The 17,580-nt window shown below is 35.8% G+C and overlaps 2 protein-coding genes across 4 annotated transcripts in view; both read left to right on the forward strand.

Annotated features, from left to right (window-relative positions):
- Positions 1 to 1,609: 1,609 nt before the first annotated feature.
- LOC142348481 (ribosomal RNA-processing protein 7 homolog A-like) lies at positions 1,610 to 8,184 on the forward strand. The gene is made up of 5 exons (XM_075399853.1): positions 1,610 to 1,691; positions 2,026 to 2,149; positions 3,756 to 4,290; positions 4,583 to 4,741; positions 7,633 to 8,184. Exons 2-5 carry the CDS (start codon positions 2,070 to 2,072, stop codon positions 7,798 to 7,800), a joined length of 942 nt encoding a protein of 313 aa, XP_075255968.1. The 5' UTR covers positions 1,610 to 1,691; positions 2,026 to 2,069; the 3' UTR covers positions 7,801 to 8,184.
- Positions 8,185 to 9,127: 943 nt separating this feature from the next.
- LOC142348482 (neuronal acetylcholine receptor subunit beta-3-like) overlaps positions 9,128 to 17,580 on the forward strand; it is a 14,487-nt gene continuing 6,034 nt past the window's right edge. The window contains exon 1 of one of the 3 annotated variants that reach the window (XM_075399857.1): positions 9,128 to 9,612. The gene's annotated coding sequence lies outside the window, so the exon portion shown is untranslated. Of the gene's footprint in view, positions 9,613 to 15,929; positions 15,955 to 17,580 lie in introns of those variants that run through there. The other 2 variants (XM_075399856.1, XM_075399854.1) reach the window with 2 other exon arrangements.

Here is a 17,580-nt window from a genome sequence, read left to right on the forward strand (position 1 = left end):
CTCTTCATTGCTTGATATCGTTACTAAGTACAACATATCACACAACGTCACTGCTTAGGTCTGTCATAACTTACAGAAGCATTTTAAATACACAGAAAAAATAGAATATTTGTCACTTCCAATAAAGTTTGTCGTTAAACACTCGTTTTTAAAATACTCTCGAATGAGAAGCAATTATTGTAAACTTGCGTGTCTTTCTACGACTCGAAGAGTAGTATTGAGGCTCTACGAGTTTTTACGACTCCAAAACGAGTACTGGTATTTTGCAGGTTTTTTAGCTAGAGTAAGTTTGTTACCGACTTGAATTTTGACTTCTATCGTTTCGAACATTTACCTCTGTTTTTGATTGTTTACTTCTGTTTTCGAACATTCGATTTTAACACAGTTGCTTATTTTGTAATGCATAGTAATCGGAACTGCTGATAATATTCAAGGCCAAGAGGTCATTTTGAGATTTTTGATCCTATATAAGTGACCCCTACTTATCTAAACCACAGACCCCCCACCTACCTACCTACCTACCAGCCCTCCACTTATCTATCCACCTCCATCCCCCACTACCGGACCTAACGCCCCAAACCTCAACCTAACCCCCAACTTATCCCCCATCTACCCCCGCCCCTTCCCTTATACCCCCAACCCTTCCCCGCCTATCCCAGCACTTACCCACACCTCTGAACTGAAAAATTGGGCCTGCATTTTTTGAAATACTTGTTTTATTGTGCTACTTTTTTGTTTTTCCCAGTGTCTATTTTGATGTTCCGATTGATAAAGTTAGTTTCTGATTTCGGTACCGGCTATGTTTTTTGAAGCTGAAGTCGTGACTTGAAATTTGACTTCTGTTTTCGAAAGTTCACTTCTGTTATAGAACGTTGACTTCTGTTTTCAAACAATAGAATTTAAGATTTGTTTGGTTTGTAATGTACAGTAATTTAGAACTGATTGTAATTTTCAAGGTGAAAGAGTCATTTTAAGAGTTTTCGGTCCTATATAAGTCACTCAAATCTATCTAACCTACCCACTCCCCCCCCCAACTATCCCCCTACACCTAACCCCCTCCACTACAAACACAACTAGCCCCCACCACCTCACCTCCACTACCGTCTCTCTTACCTACCCAAATTTCTCACTTTGAAAATAGATTTCTCACTTTTTGCTTTTTTATTTCTGAAATTTGTAAGTCTGGATAGTCTTTATTGCACGACTCTTCGAATCGTTTCCAGTATTCTACGGCTATGTTTTTAATGAAAATTTTTCACTTAAAAGTTTTGCTCTTTTGTTCTAGAATAATCTTCGACTGCTCACCCACTTTTGTTTTTTGAGTGATTTCAATTGCGCTCACCCCGAAATAAAGTTTGTGGTTCAAACAAAACCGATTGTTAGACAGTTGTTGACAAGGCCCCAATTGTCGACTGGTTAATACCTCCGTTGATTTGGCGGAATCGGGCTCAGGAGGTTGGGATTTGAATCCTACCTTCGGCTGATGTTTTTGCAGCCATAAAGAAAAAATTTATCTAGGCTACAGCCCCTGAATTAAATTGCGCCGCCTATCATTCGTGAGCAATTTTGTCCGACGTTTGTCGGTTTATGTCTTTCAGATGATAGACTGAAAATAGCAACGGTTCTGCTGTGACTTCGCGTATTTATATCTGATGTGCTCACTTTCAAAAATGGATTCAACTTTTTACGAGGTAAAACTAATAGTACATTATTTGAATTCTGTATCAAAACTTTCTCTTTTTGTTTGTTCTCACCAATAATGAAATTTTTATCCTGTCTATGTAGTTGCTATTACTGTTACCTTAATAAAAACCACCATTTTGTTGCCACCTTTGTGAGGTCAAAATTGCAAAGAATTCATTTTTCGAAACGATGATTATATGTTAAACTACTATTTTAAACTTTGTCTATTAAAAACTCTATTTAGTTAGCAATTATCAGTTACAACAGAATTGACATCCTTTATTCTCGCTTGAAATCAAAGTTAAATTTTAAATGTTAAATTTGTAATTGTATCTTTTGCAGAGTAGTTGTATGGTGTTGGAGTTGATAGATCGGAAAAGAGAACAATGAGTGATGGAGAGAAGAGAGTTCCATTTCAACTGCAATTTGTGAATGGTAAACCCAAAAGCTTTCAGAAACGAAGTGGGTCAGTATTTCCGTAAACACGTCATTTGGAATGTTTTCCGTCTGTTAAGCCCCCGCCGTTACCGAGCACGTACCATTACATGGCAAATCATGATGTAATTACATAGCTCGTGATATTCCAGGTTGTAAATTGTATTGCCGGGGGGGGGGGGGGGGGGGGGGGGCAGAAACGCAAAATATCTCGTATTTGATGCGATTAATCACTGCAAAAAATTTATGTCTTTCATTTAGCTTGAGTTCTTGTTAGAAGAACCACAACCAAATTTGTGCAGACCATTCGCTTGTTAATTGTTTCGACATCCTTTGTTGATGTATTAAGTGGTAATGCATTGAATGGATTTGAGCCCCCCTCTGGTTCTGAGAAATTTTTGGCTTGAACTTTTTGATTTTCTAATTGGTTTATGCTTGATCTATATCTTAACTGATTTTTCGACCTTTGCTTACCTGAACCTAACTACGAGCGCTATTTTGTTTTCTATGTATTTCATTCTGATTTTTGTGATGCATAACTTAAAGTTTTTCGAAGCGAGAGCGCTTCGGTCTTTTTTTCAATTCCCCTCAAATGAAGTTTGAAGCGATTCTTTTCTTTGTGTCATTTTAAATCAAAATGTTTGCTTGACTCTCTATTCTAGAATGTTAATTCGCTCACTTGAGCAGTTTGACTATCCGCGAAAAGAAACTGGCGCAGTCGAGAGCATTAAGTGTTTGTAGCTCCCTTCGAGCGTGCGAAGGTTCTAATTGTACGGTTCGCCGAAGCTGCTCAGGAAGTAAAACGTAATGGCTTGATCGGCAATATTAGATAGGTTTATTACCTCACCCCTTTTACTCTGTGTGACTGGTCTCGGTAGGCTCAAGATCGGTTCAAGCCATCCATCGTGGTTGCTGTTTAGTTGCTCAAAAACGAAGTTTATAGCAATTACAATAGTTCTGCTGGTCTTATACACTAGTTCGGCTGGTCTTCTTTATTAGTTGTGCTGGTCTGGTTTTTCTCACTACCGACTTTCCGTCTGATAGTTTTTTTATTGAAAATTTGACTTTTCGTCCGCAAAAATTGCTTCTTAGTACGCAATTCACAAAACTGTTGATCAAATATAAATCCAAGGCGCGAAGGGCGGTTGTTAAGAGATTGGCCCCCAAAATTATACCGAATGTTTTAAACAGTGATCTGGTGGTAGTAGAAGAAACATTTTTAAGTTATAAATTGGGTTATTGAGCTGGGTGACTGTCAGAAGTTCTAATTTTACTGGATAAAATTCTTGATCAATCAGAAAGTTAAAAATTTTTACGACCTCCGTGCTTCAAGAAAAATTTATCTCAACTGGTTTTGCATGAAGGAAGTATGAGTTTTCCTGTAATTGATTTCGTAGTGTTTAAATTACATTCTTTCTTCGAAATATAATTATAAAATTGTGAGAGGGTTATAATTTTCGGATACGTCTCAAAGAGAATTTTTCCATCAATGTTTGCTCTCCCAATTTTAGAAGAAAATCAGCCGAAATATTCTTGTTGCGTATGTTTTGAAATTCATTTTTAGAATTTTTTTATGGCATGTAGTTTCATCTGTTGGCTAGTTTTCAAAATCCTTGGGCGATACTGGCGATATTTAGGAGTAAGCTGTTCTCGTTAGAGGCAGAGCTATGCAAAACCGTGCCTGAGTTACCCTTAACATATGAATTCTGCAATACGGCAGTGCAGTTCGAATCAGCTCTCAAAATTCTCAATGTCCCCTTTTTCATTGATGAGAACCTTCTTTACACGGCTCTGAAATCTGCAAAGGATTTCATCACAACGGGAAGCAAACTGGACAGAGACTTGAATCTGGCGGAAACTAAGTTCTCATACGCCAACCATTGTTTCAAGATTTTTGCAGACACCAGTGACATGACTAGAAGAACGAAGTTCGTGGTGTTTCAACACGAGGTGGGCGCAACTGAATGCTTGAGGTTTCTAAAAAGTGTTGGAAATTCATGTACGAACCATTTAACGTTTAATGAAAGGGAACTTGAAGGCGTCAACTTTTATTGTAATCAATATATGGAACAGTTCCCAACAGATCCCGCGAGTTTGAACCGAGAGGTCTCAAATTGGTTGCAGAAGTTCGCACAGGAGGAAGAAGAGGAGAAGTTAGGCAAGAAGGACGAGGTAATAGAATTGTTCTGAGGTTTATGAATATGTACTTATAGTGTTGACTGTATTATGATGCCTCCATGTCATAAATTTTTGTCAAGGTTCCACTTAGTCGACGGTAATGGTGAAAAATTGTCATAATAAAGAATTTTTCGTTTCAAGGGGTCTTGGCTATGACTTCTTTGCAGTAATTTCGTGTCTCTTTTTGGCCGAAATCTATTTTTTTGTTAACATTTTTTGAGCTGCAAATGTTTTTTACATCTGCAGCGTTTTCAGAGAGCAATCAATACGGAAGTTTTTTCTCCAGGTGAATAGAATGCGGGAGGGTGTGAACAAGCCAGTTGGAGATGGAGAAAAGGATGATGACGGCGATGGGTGGACTGTTGTGAGTCGGCATGGCAAGCGCAAGATCAAACAAGGTGGCCTTGCATTCACACAGGAAAACCAAATCAAAGCTCTGAAAATGGTAATCATGTCTCATTTTAGTTTTCCTTCTTTTGTTGATAAATTTGATCTCATTTGGGGTTTTTTTTACCGCTCCATGGATCAGAGAATAAAGCGAATCCATCTAAAAGAGCTGAATAAGTTTATCGGGTCAAACCTCTTGAAACCGATGATATAATATATACAAGGAACTGCGTTTCTTTAACTATCTTTCATTTCTAGATAGTATTTATTGAGGCACAAAACTTCGGACATTTTTCTTTGCTTAAAATAATATTGTTTATCTTTATACTATGAGACTAATTAATAGCCGCACAGCAATAGCTGGGTCCATTATTGGCCTTCTCTTGGTTTTTTTACAATTCAAGAATTTGAATTGTATTGGGGCGCTTTTTTTTAAGATCTGTTCACACATTTTCATGAGTTTTGAAGTCAAATTTGAGTAGTGATTTGGGTCACGCCGAAACAGGAAGTGGAGCGAAAAAGCGAGTGGTTTTGCGACGTGAATTTTTTTGGCGCTAATTTAAAAGTAGAGAGATAACGGAGATTGAACAAAAATTCGCTTTCTCGTTTGTGGTTTTTCGTTCACATGCGGCAATTTCACAATGATTTTTACTGTTTTTTTTTTCGATTTTTTTTGGATCGTATTTTTTTTCTAAGTGGTTTCCCAATCCATTCATAGTTCATTCTAGGTCCATTTTTGTTTAGTCAATGAAAATTCTGTGAATTGTACGTAGGACTTTTCCTGCTATGTTTTTTATGTCGTCATCGCGATTTTTGTTAAGACCATATGACGTCACAACCACTTTAAATCTGCTTTTTGTTCCATTCGTTCATGCAATTTCAACTGAAGTGCGTGCGTGACGTCATTTTTCGCTCTTAGTGGAGCGAGTTTTTTTTGTTCATTTGCGTGATAAAATTTTTGGTCCCACTTGACTTACCTCATTCACAAAAAGACTTCCTCACTTTGAAATTGACTTTTATTTTACTTTAATTAAGGTCAAATGGTTGTGTGTCACTCTAAATGGAGGTTATTAGAGAGCAGCTAATAGAGGCAGCAAAAACTTATACAGATTTTTAATCAAAATATAACATATCAGCCTTCAATGAAAAGACTAATTTTTTTGGTCTGTCATTTTTACTGTTTTCTGAGACTTCAGATCTTCAAAGCTATTGCGGCTATTTTCTGGCAATCTGCCTTCAGCTATGTTAATATTTTTTCGCGCTGCCACCCCGTCATTTTTGCTTGAATTTTCATCACTTTTGCTTAAAAAAATATGTTAGGGTACTGGTTTTCTATTCAAAGATAGTGGAAGGTGGCTGAACTATTTGATCCGCCTTCTTGGCTAAAATTTGGGAAAGCGTTTGGAAGTACAGACCTAAAAACTGCTGACCCAATCTTCATTCACTCATGGGGGGCTAATAAACGAAGTTGGTAGCCGTTATATTAGTCCTGTGACATTTTATGTTTCAATTGACTTTTCGTCCTTAAAAACGGGATAAACGGTAGAGCTCGCAGGGCATTAAGTGCCCGAGCAGCTCTACTAGAGCCTTACGCCTTACAAGTCTTAAAATATACCATATGCCCAGCTGAATAATAATGCCCAGCTGAAAACCACCAAAGCCAACCATTGGCCTGGCTTTTGAAAGTTTTTCATCCGACGTTAGTCGGTTATATTTTCCTTCTGCTTCCCATGAAAGTGTTCGTATATTAAAAATTATCTGGCCTTTCGCTATTTTAAATCGACTTTTATTCAAAATGCATCATTTTATTTTCATCTATTAAGATTTTACTTAGCCAAATTCTTATATGCGAATAACTACGTGTTTTTTTAAGATGCGCAGTGATAGTAAGACCAGTTTTTGGACTCATCGTAGATTTTTACAATCGAAATGAGTTCAGATTGTATTGGGGCGCTGTCTTCTTTAAAAATTGTTTTGCTCCTCGTTTTGTTTTTGCAATTATAGACAAGTCTCCTTTGATATGGAGGTTCATTTTTGCCTTTATTGGTAGTTCGTTTTTTTTTATTACATAGTCTCAATCAAAGGTCCAATTGAAATCTAAAAAGGTATTAAGGAAACTATTCAATGCTTTCAGTTGATAAGTAATGGCTCTTGTTACTTTGAATGTTCGTTTATTATTTTTTCAATCTTATTTAAATCAACTTTTAGTTTTGTGTCAACCTTAACAGGTTCTATACTTGAATTAATCAACAATTATTTTGTTCAGTGGTTTTATGGTTTTGATACACATGCCATAGTCTCGCTAAGGACAGGTCCTGTTGGCTTTCTAAATAATTTTTATAACCTATATGATATCTTAGTTGAAAGCTGATGGTTGTTATGGCTTTTAAAGTTTTTTGGTTTCAAAAACTTAATGAATTTTCGGAATTTGCCTCTTTTTTTTCTTTTCTGTAGACTTTTTAACATAGTGCAATGGAAGACAGGTAGCATCTACTTTGCGGTGAAGTACAAGTTGGTGTGTTAATTTGAAGTATTATCTGATGCTTATTGAATTTTGTTGGTGTTTTTTTCAATAGATATTGAGTTTTGCCCGTAATTAATGTTTTCTTGATTGGTTTGCCAAAAATGGTTTTATAGCATTGTTTTTAACTCAGAAGCCAATTGTTTTCAAAGTATGTGATTTTTTGAAAGTTTCCTATTACGTGAAAATGTGGAGGAGCGGGGTCAGAATTTAATGTGCAAATGCAGTTTACCGAACCTCCTTGTTGTTGTTGTTTTGATAGTCTCATAGATTTTTATGTGAATCGTAATGGCTTGTGGCACCTCCAATTAGTATGTAAAGACATTAATATGTTAACACTAAAAATTAGGATGTTTCTAATGTAAAGTGAAAAAGCTCAAGTTAGAACATCATAAAATTAAGCTGTTGCTCATTGTTCTGTGTTGCAGAGGGAGCGAAGAAGTAATGAAAAACAAGTCCTAAACTTCTACGCACATCATCTTCAGACTAAAAAGCAAAAAGCAGAGAAAGAATTGCGAGAGAGGTTCGAGCGAGATAAACTCATCGTTGCCAGAATGAAATCTTCCAACCGCAAATTCAACCCTGGTCCAAAGTAGCCAAGGCCACTCATGTTGGCAATGATTGCGCCCAGACTAAATGAGGATGCAAACACTCCTGCTGAGGAATCCAGGGGTAAGATGTATCTGTTCGAGAGGAAAGCATTCGAATACATTATGGTTCAATGAAACGTAATAGAACTGACATTACCTTATTTGCTGAACATTGCATTTACAGAAGTGTGAACTGAAGCAGGAAGAATATTATCACACGGTTGTTATCGCCATCGAGAAGTTATCCAACTCTGATGTGAATCCTAGTTGTTTAATAACTTCGAGAAGGCAATAACAATCGTGTGGCAATGTTTTTAAATCATCTCTCGTTGCGATTACAGTGGTTGCATAACTTGTGCCACACTGCAGTTGATTAGACTATCCCCTGCCTCTTTATATAGCGAGCGACAGTTGTGGAAAAAGATAATCTAATACCAAAAGCAGAATTTTGCCTTTTTCAGATGTTTTTAGTATTCATCGGGCGCTAACAGGTTATTTCATCGGTTATGTAAACCATTTTTTTTTGCAAGAATCTTGCAAGATACGCGTCTGGTCTCGACTAGGGATGTTACTGTTGTTATTGCAACGAGAATTGATTAATAGTCTATTGGAGTGTTTGTGATATTGATAGTTTGACGAATTCAATTTTTGATTCTAAAAAAGAGTGAAGTTATAAACATTTGTATGTGACAAAAAAGGTTGGGTAAATGATCGGGCTAAAAGCCCATTGTTGTTTGGCATATTCGTGGAGATCTTTATCAGTAGTTGAGACTTGACTTTTTTTCGCAGCTTTTTTATATCGTAGTTTGCAGTCAGTATAGAGATATGTGGAGGTTTTATGTTCCCAGAATTATCCCAGAATTATTTTTTGCATTCCATGTGCATTCAATATTTGAGGAGGGTTGGCAGGGTCTACTTGTTACATAACAGCCATTCAATCGGATGATACTTGAATGGTCTGTTATCTGTGTAAGATCTCAATTCTCAGCTTGCCAATACGAAACAAAATTAATGTCAGTACACAGATGAATACCTCAACTTATGAAAATACTCCAAAAGTCTAGATAAGTTTGCCTTTTTTGACTGAAATTAGACAGTCGAGCTTCCAGGAATGGTATTTTTTGTTTTGTGTGAAATTTTTTCCATGGGAGCTTTGGGTCGAGCATGACGTCATTTATGGTATTATTGAGCATAAAATACAACAGATGGTTTTGCCATTAGGTCAGATTAATTGAACAGAACTAATGGAATAGAAATTCGAAATACCAGTTAGGAGGTTACGTTGGCAACGCTATTTGCGCGTTGAGAAAAATTTGAAGGCGGTTTCATTTATTGCTTTTTGTAACTCACGAATTCGCACTCAAATATATTTCCGAAGTTGACCCCACTTAGCACATCATGAACTCATCTTAACCCTCTTCTGCTATAGATGAGTTATATGACGACTTGTCAAAATCCTTCATCAGCCCACTGCTGTAACCAGCAGACCGTGGACTTAGAGGACCAGTGAGTTATAACTAAAAACTTAACGCTCCACTTCGATTTAATATCCGCCACTTTACCACCTATATCCACACAGACCGCTTTATTAACTGAGATCAGACGCTCAATATAATCATAAACTAGACAGAACTTCCAGGTAGTTGCGATAGACGGCTCTATCTGTTAATTTTTATTTAGTAATTTTCACAGTCAATAGACATTCTGAACTGGTAAGTTCAGGGACAATTGATAGACTCAACCGATCTGATTTCTGATTATTGACTCATTTTTCATTTTTTATTGCCAGTGCGATTGAAGAAGGCGATTTCATAGAAGGTAATCTCAAAGTCACGCAACTAAGTAAGTTTCAGTAAGTCAATCCCTTACACTTTTCGACTACTTCCGAAATGAGGCAACAACAGTACTTATTTTTATAAAAACAACTTTCTTGTAAATTGGTTTTTTTCCGCGAACTTATAAAGTAATATCTTAAACGTCGATCGATGATCATAGCCTTTTTTCGTCACCTCGTACTGACCATTCTTTTTCTTTACTATCAAGGGTCTAGTCCAGATCTATCTAAAATATTTACTGTTTCAGTACAATATCAATCGACATACTACCTGAAAATAGCCCTGCCATTTTGCCTGCAAAATCCCACTTTAAAATTTTGGAATAAACAAGATTTGGTAACGTGTCAGCACGAAGCTTTGATTTTCATTAAGCTCAACCAGGGTGCATCGACGGTTTGAAACTCTTAAAACAACCGAGAGGCATTGGAAAACATTAAAAAAATTGCATGTTTAGATGTCATCGGAAATAGAAATTTCGACCCATTTTTAGACAAAGGCACCACTTTTCCTAATTTTGCACTTTCAGAAACTGGTTGTTAATTTTTGAAAGTGAAAAATTGAAACTCTAGGTCGTGAAATGAATGAAGTGGCCCATCCTTCTTTTTCCGGATGCGAATTAATATCCAAATTTGCGTTCTTGACTGACACATGAATTTGGGAAAATTTTGAGAGTACCACGTAACGTACTAAGACATGACATTTTTTAAATTTTACAGCCGCTTTTTGAACACTAGTTTATGCAAGTGAACCAAGTCTAGCAAACTAATAAATCAGAACATACTCCATTCTGAAGTTTTTTTAATGTGAAGTGAGCAGATTTTTATTGAAAAATCAGAATTAACCCAACACATTCGACTATTTTGAAACAGTTACCGAAAACTCACAATCGTAAAATTGAAATGGTCGAAATCACACGAAATGAAAAATGACAGTAACCACTCTGTGAATCAACGGATCTCATTTCAACAGAAAATATTTAACAAGAGAGTTGGTAATTTGTATTGGAAATTAAAATCATTCTTGCACCTTTGAAAACATCACAGAGCACAAAAATTATATTCTCTTTAGTTTTAGTTTTTCGATAAAGACTCGTTGGTAATCAAACAACCACTGCGATCAAATCAAGTTTAAAAATGTTTGTGTTATGGTGAATAGTCTGCCATAAAGTGCAAAACTTGTGGTTAGGTCTCGATTGCCACAAGATTTTTAAAAAAAATCGCAATTGCAACCAGGTTTCGTGTGCAGAGCACATGTATTTTCAACAGAGACCACTACTGTTCAAATTTGAGAGTTTTAAATTTCAGCTACTGTTTTTTCACAAAAATTATTTCAGGGAACAAACTTGATTCAGACAAAACTTGTTTAAAAAAAGACAGCAATCAGAAGGTTATAAAACAATTTATTCAAAGACTGCTCACAAAACAACAGTTAACTACTGTTAGACAAAAACTGCGGGCCCTTATATTAAATTGCATGAAACACTCTTTGAGCAGCTAGCTTATTAAAGAAACACAAAGCTCTTGTACCTCTTAACCAACAATCGCTTTTCAATAGTAAAACAAAAAGACAAGAGAAGACTTGTAGGAAAATGTTGTCAAGCCTTCAAATATCACTTCCTTTTTCTATGTGTTTCTGCATAAATCTTTAGTGGTTATTGTCTGTTTGATTGCATTTCATATTTGAAAAACTTCAAAAGGAAACGACGGTAATTAACTGCCCTCAAACGGAGTTTGTAGTAATTATGTTATGCCTCTTCGTTTTTTAATGCGGTTTTTCGTCTGTTGTATTTGATTTTGCGTCTGACGTATTTGACTATTTGAGTTTTCGTCCTCAAAAACGGGATAAACAGGTATCGCCCAGTGGGCACTATGTAATATTAGCGCCTTTCACCTCACTAGTCTCCAAGTATGCAATTCACAGAAACTGTTTTGGAGACCTATACTTATTGTGCAAAGGGCGGTGCTCGGAGGATCTTATAGGTAGCAGCTTCCCAGAATGTTACACATTTTCAACACTTGTGAAAATTTCAAATTCAACGTATTCAGCACCTTTCGTAAATAGTTTTAACACTTCTCTTGCAATACTTCTGCAGCTTCTCAGCACCTTTCTGACATAATTTCATCACATGTGAAAATTTCAAAATCAGCGGATTCAACGCCTTTTCATGTAGTTTCAACGTTACTCTTGCAAAACTTTGGTAGCTTCTCAGCGCCTCTCTAACATAACTTCAGCAATTGCCAAAATTTCAAAACCAGCGGATTAAGCGCCTTTCCTACATAATTTCAGCATTTGTGTATTAGTAAAAATCAGCGGAGTCAGCGCCTTTCTTACTTTATTTCAAAACTTCTCTTTCAAAACTTCAGCAGCTTCTCATCATCTCTCTAACATAACTTCAGCACTTGCCAAAAATTCAGAACCAGCGGATTCAGCGCCTTTCTTAAATAATTTGATCACTTCTCTTGTAAAACTTCAGCAACTTCTCAGCGCCTTTCTTACATAGTTTTAGCACTTGCGAGAATGTCAAAATCAGCGGGTTGTCTTACATAATTTCTACACTTGCCAAAATTACAAAATCAGACGATTCAGCGACTTTCCTGCATAAGTTCGACACTTCTCTTGCAAAACTTCAGCAGCTTTTTGGTACCTTTCTTACATAATGTCACCACTTGTGAATAATTCAAGACTAGCGGATTCACCACCTTTCTTACATAAGTTCAGCACATGTTATAATTTTAATTTCAGTGGATTCAGCGCCTTTCTTATACATTCAACACCTCTCTTGCAAAACTTAAGCAGCTTCTCAGCATCTTTCTTACATAATTTCAGCAATTGTGAAAGTATCAAAAATAGCGGGTTCACCACTTTTTTTTAACTTAGTTTCAGCACTTGTGAGAATTCCAAAATCAGGGATTGAAAGCTTTTCTTTCAAAAATCTAACACTTCTCTTGCTAAACTTCCGGCATTTCTCAGCATACTCTCAATACGTACCAGGTTGAGGTGAGCGTTAATGATCAGATCCATCGAGACCATAGTCAGCCATGATCAGACTTTAGCTCGTTAATGATCAATCAGACTTTAGCTCGTTTTCAAAGTGTTTGCTCGTTTTAAAATGTGCAAGAAACGTGCTGATAAGGTCAGAATTTATGTAATTAAAGTTCAGAATGGTGTGGAAAATGTGCAAGAAACGTGCTGATAAAAGTGGACCTTTTGTAAAAAAAATAAGTGCTGAATTATGTACAAATTATGTAAGAAAAGCGCGGAAATTATGTACAAAAAGTGCTGAATCTTTTTTACAAATATGCTGAGAAGTGTGGTAATTATGTAAGAAATGCTCTGAAAGTCGATGAAAAAATTGTGCTGAAAAGTGCTGAATGTATGAATGAAAAATGCTGAACATTCAGCAGATTAAGCGGATTATTATGTAAGATTTATCAGCTGAGAAATATTTTCTTTTCAGCGATTGTCAGCAAATTTATTACAAAAATTTTGACGACGAAATCCTCGTTTTCAAAGTGTTTGCTCGTTTTAAAATGTGCAAGAAACGTGCTGATAAGATCAGAATTTATGTAATTAAAGTTCAGAATGGTGTGGAAAATGGAGCGAAATCCTCAGGAAATGGAGCGAAAAAGCGGATGGTTTTGTGGCGTGAAATTGTTTCACTCTAATTTTAAAGTAGAGTGAGAAAACGGTGTTTGAACAAAAATTTGCTTCCTCGCTAGTAGTTTTTTGTTCACACGCGGCAATTTCATTTTGATTTTTTTTTGTTTTTTCAATTTTTGGGATCTGATTTTTTGTTAAGGGTTTCCCAATCCATTCATAGTTAATTCTAGGCCTAACTACTCGGGAGTAAGTTACTTTTTTAATTTTTGAGAAATAGTTTTTATATTTAGTTTCTTGAATTATTTTCTTTTAACCATTGTATCAAGAAAACACGATTGTTAACAAACTCTAATACCAGGCGGGTGTTTTCAGACAGCCACTGAAGTCTGGAAACAAGTACTTATGTTAAGCCTTGTTCTGAAGCAATACTGGTATTAGTCTTGCAATAAAACCCGCCCGTAATTGCACTGACTTGGCAGTAACTCAGGTATTCGATCAGTTCAATAGAATAACCAAAAGAATTCACCACCATACAATCCGGTTTTGTTGTGATCTTGTTTGAAATCTCATTACAAAATATCGAATATTTCGAAGCCCCAAGATGCTTATATTAACAGCCGCGAAGCGATAGCGGCTTTTATTGGGGAAATCGTGTTTTTTACAAGTCAAAGAATTTGAATTGTATTGGGGCGCTCTATTTTTGAGATCTGTTCACTCAATTTCATGATTTTTTGAAGTCAAATTGGAGTACTGTTTTTGGCCACGCTGAAACAGGAAATGGAGCGAAAAAGCGGATGGTTTTGTGGCGTGAAATTGTTTCACTCTAATTTTAAAGTAGAGTGAGAAAACGGTGTTTGAACAAAAATTTGCTTCCTCGCTAGTAGTTTTTTGTTCACACGCGGCAATTTCATTTTGATTTTTTTTTGTTTTTTCAATTTTTGGGATCTGATTTTTTGTTAAGGGTTTCCCAATCCATTCATAGTTAATTCTAGGCCTAACTTTGTTAGAATCAAAGTTACGTTTCTCGCTAGCTGTTTGTTGTTGTTGCTAGCGGCATTTTGACATTTATTTTCTATTTTTTTTTGTTTTTATCTGATTTTTTAGAAAAGGTTTTCTGAATTCACTTGTAGTCTGTTCTAGGTCTAGTCTTTTGTTTAGTCAATGAAAATTCTTTGAATTGTACGTCTACGTCAGGACTTGACCTATGTTTTTTAATTCGTCGTCTCCATCGATGATTCTTACGACCTGACTTCTTGGAATTGACTTTTTCAATGATTTCAGTGACTCCTACTAATTTGCAGTTTAAAATTGTGTGAAAGACGTCATATCTGCTTTTAGGTCAATTGCGTGACTTACCTCAATTAAAAAATTGACTTCTGAACTCACTTATGGAACTTTAAACTTTATGAACATTTACTAGTTAAAGATCAATAGCATCTAAGTAGCGCCAAACTTATAAGCCCTACTTCTTTAGTAAATCTCGAATATCAATTTTGATAAAAATTTTTTGGGGCTTTTTCTTTTTAGACCGTATGTGTCATAAAATTGACAGTCCGAGTCTAACCCAAAAAGTCTAGTTGTCTATTAAAGGACTGGTGGTTGATCTGTCTATCTTACTTTTTTAGTTGTTTCATTTCATGGAAGGCCAGAAGCGTCTATCGCGGCTGTTTTCCGGCAATCTGCCGGCTATGTTTGTTTATTTTTTAAATTTCAACTCTTTCATCGCCTCATGATAAAAACGTCTACTTTTTCGGACAAAAGGCCTACTGCAAAATTATCATTAATATTCCACGGTGCTTTCAGGTCTCTCTTGTTTTATTGCTCTTTTGCATAAAACTTTTGGATAAGTTGTTTTTATTCCCACGACATATAAGCCCTGATTGGGACTGCATTTTTAAAATTGATACTGCAGAGCATATTGATTATATACTTGCTCCTCTAGGGTATAATGTGACTACAAACATAAACCTGTACACCTTAAAAAGGAGTAAAACCTAAAATATTATAACTGATCGTAGCCCTGATGTCTATGATGTAATAGCCCACAGTTCTCAATTATCCGTTATCGACTTTTCTCTTCTATTTGTTGTTTAAGAATATATTTTTTAATCTAGCACGTTGAATTATATATTATCCTGTTCATTATAGACTGAACTTAAACTCATTCGATGTACTGACACAGTTAGACCAAGCTTTCACAAATCTAGCGGTCGGGTCTAAGACAAAAATAACGAAGTTCTAGGTCAATTTTGTGGTCTTTTTCCCTGTCAGGAAGTGCTTTATTTGCTCCAGCTCAAATTGGCTAAAGTGAAGTTAATAGTGTTCGCCATACTTAAATGAATCGGCCGCCAGAACAAAAATCTGGTTCTTTCGGTTAAGACTCAACATCATGGAAGCAAGTCATAAACCGGAAGTAAAAGGCGCCTTGCAAGTGGTAGCGTGACAACAGTTTTATTCAAGCTTACCCCTCGAGAGACTTAAATTAATCACCTGGACCGTTCCTTCCGCCCAGCCAAAGAACAAACGATTTGTTTGCGCTCTATTGTTCCACTTCGATTGCTCCAGACGTTATAAAACCAACAATGATAATAAAAAGCAACAAAGTCTGATTCCAGATTACGAACTTTCCTTTCTTGTCCAACAGTCATAAATTTTTTCCTCCTTTATTTAAACCCTTATTTGTTGACAACTAAGAAGCTCTATAAGCTCATCGAAGAATAGTTCAGTATAGGAACTTAGATAAATAAAAAGAATATCAAAAACAACAGTTTTAATTGGACAAAAACTATGATTGAAAAACTATGATTGAGTTGTCAAAAAGTTGTAATTGAATTGATACGAGAAACTGTAACAGGGTTCACGTGACGGAGCATTTTAGCGCTGAACCGGAATATTTTAGTACTATAAACCAAATTCAGGTCGAAAACATTGCATCTCAAGAGTATTATAAGACTATATAAGTAAGTAGTATATAGAGGGACGGAGCTGCCCGGGGGGGGGGGGGGGGTGGCGACCCACATGTTTTAAGATAGGCTAGAGCGATTTCAAATCATTTTGGTTGCCATCGAATTTTCGCAGCAATGTCTAAAGATAGGTATTCGAATTTACATGCATTAATATTACAGTTATGGGAACAACGTATAAAGATAGGTAATAGATTTTACATGTATTAAGATTTGATTTTTGACAACAATGTATAAAGATAGGTAATAGATTTTACACGTATTAAGATTTGAATTAGGAGAGCAGCGCATTAAGATAGGTAATAGGTCTTATGTATAAGATTTCTCATTAAATTTTTAATCACAAAATAAGAAAAAAGCTAACAGATAGCCAGTTGGAAAATGAAGCTGTGTTACATCTTTTTCACGATGAGTCATCATTTTGATGCTGATGTTTTGAGGTACTTGATAGCAAACAAGGCTCAATAAGACTAAGTACGAGACCGAAAATTCTACCGTGCTAATACATTTTTGATTATTCTGAATAACATCAGAATAACCTAATTCTATGTAATGAGTTTTCTATAAAACGTTTTTCGACCAATATCATGATTTTTGTAATTTATAATTTATGAATCACATATTTATCATGAATGATGTCACAGCAAACTATTGCTAATTTCGATCTTCAGAGGCTGTGCAGGTAGAAAAGAACATCTCAAACAACTGAAACGATCAATTAACTAAAAACGAAATGAAATAACCAACTTAGCTAAGGGTTGACTCGAATAAAAATGGATAAAATTATACCTCTGATGATCAAGTAAGTTTATAACGTCGTCTTGGTCTCCTTAGATGGATGTTTACACTGATACACTAAACAAATACTATTGATAGCCATGGATTCAATCAGATCTGCTAGAACAAAAGGAATTTCAAGAGTTTCCAGGTGATTTTTTATATCAGTACAGTAAACCTTGCTCAATTTTTTCATCCAGGGTTGTCTACAGATCTGATTAACACTTGCGAAATGAGTTAGAAAACTTTTAAATGCTCAGCTGGAACTTCAAAAACCGGGCCAGGTTTCCTTTTAAGACTGATTACTTTAGTGAACTCATCAACTCGACAAAACTTAATTACAATAACATTACAAGTTCACAAGCGTACAATTAATTTAAATGGATAAAATGTAAGAAAAAGGAAAAGACAGTTTAGATAATAAAAGGTGTCGTATGAATTCCATATGCATTCACAATTCCTTTTGGATAGAAAAACGAGAGTCCATTTTCAGTTTGCTAGTAGGTAAGAATTTAGTGATGTATAGTTCTGAATCCTCTATTAGTTAAGGCTGTATTCACTGCATCATCCAAGACTCGTCTGTACTTCTGTAGTAAAGGTCCATCACTGTT

Source organism: Convolutriloba macropyga, chromosome 10 (genome assembly GCF_964194025.1).
Source record: "Convolutriloba macropyga chromosome 10, txConMacr16.3, whole genome shotgun sequence".
Lineage (NCBI taxonomy): Eukaryota > Metazoa > Xenacoelomorpha > Acoela > Convolutidae > Convolutriloba > Convolutriloba macropyga.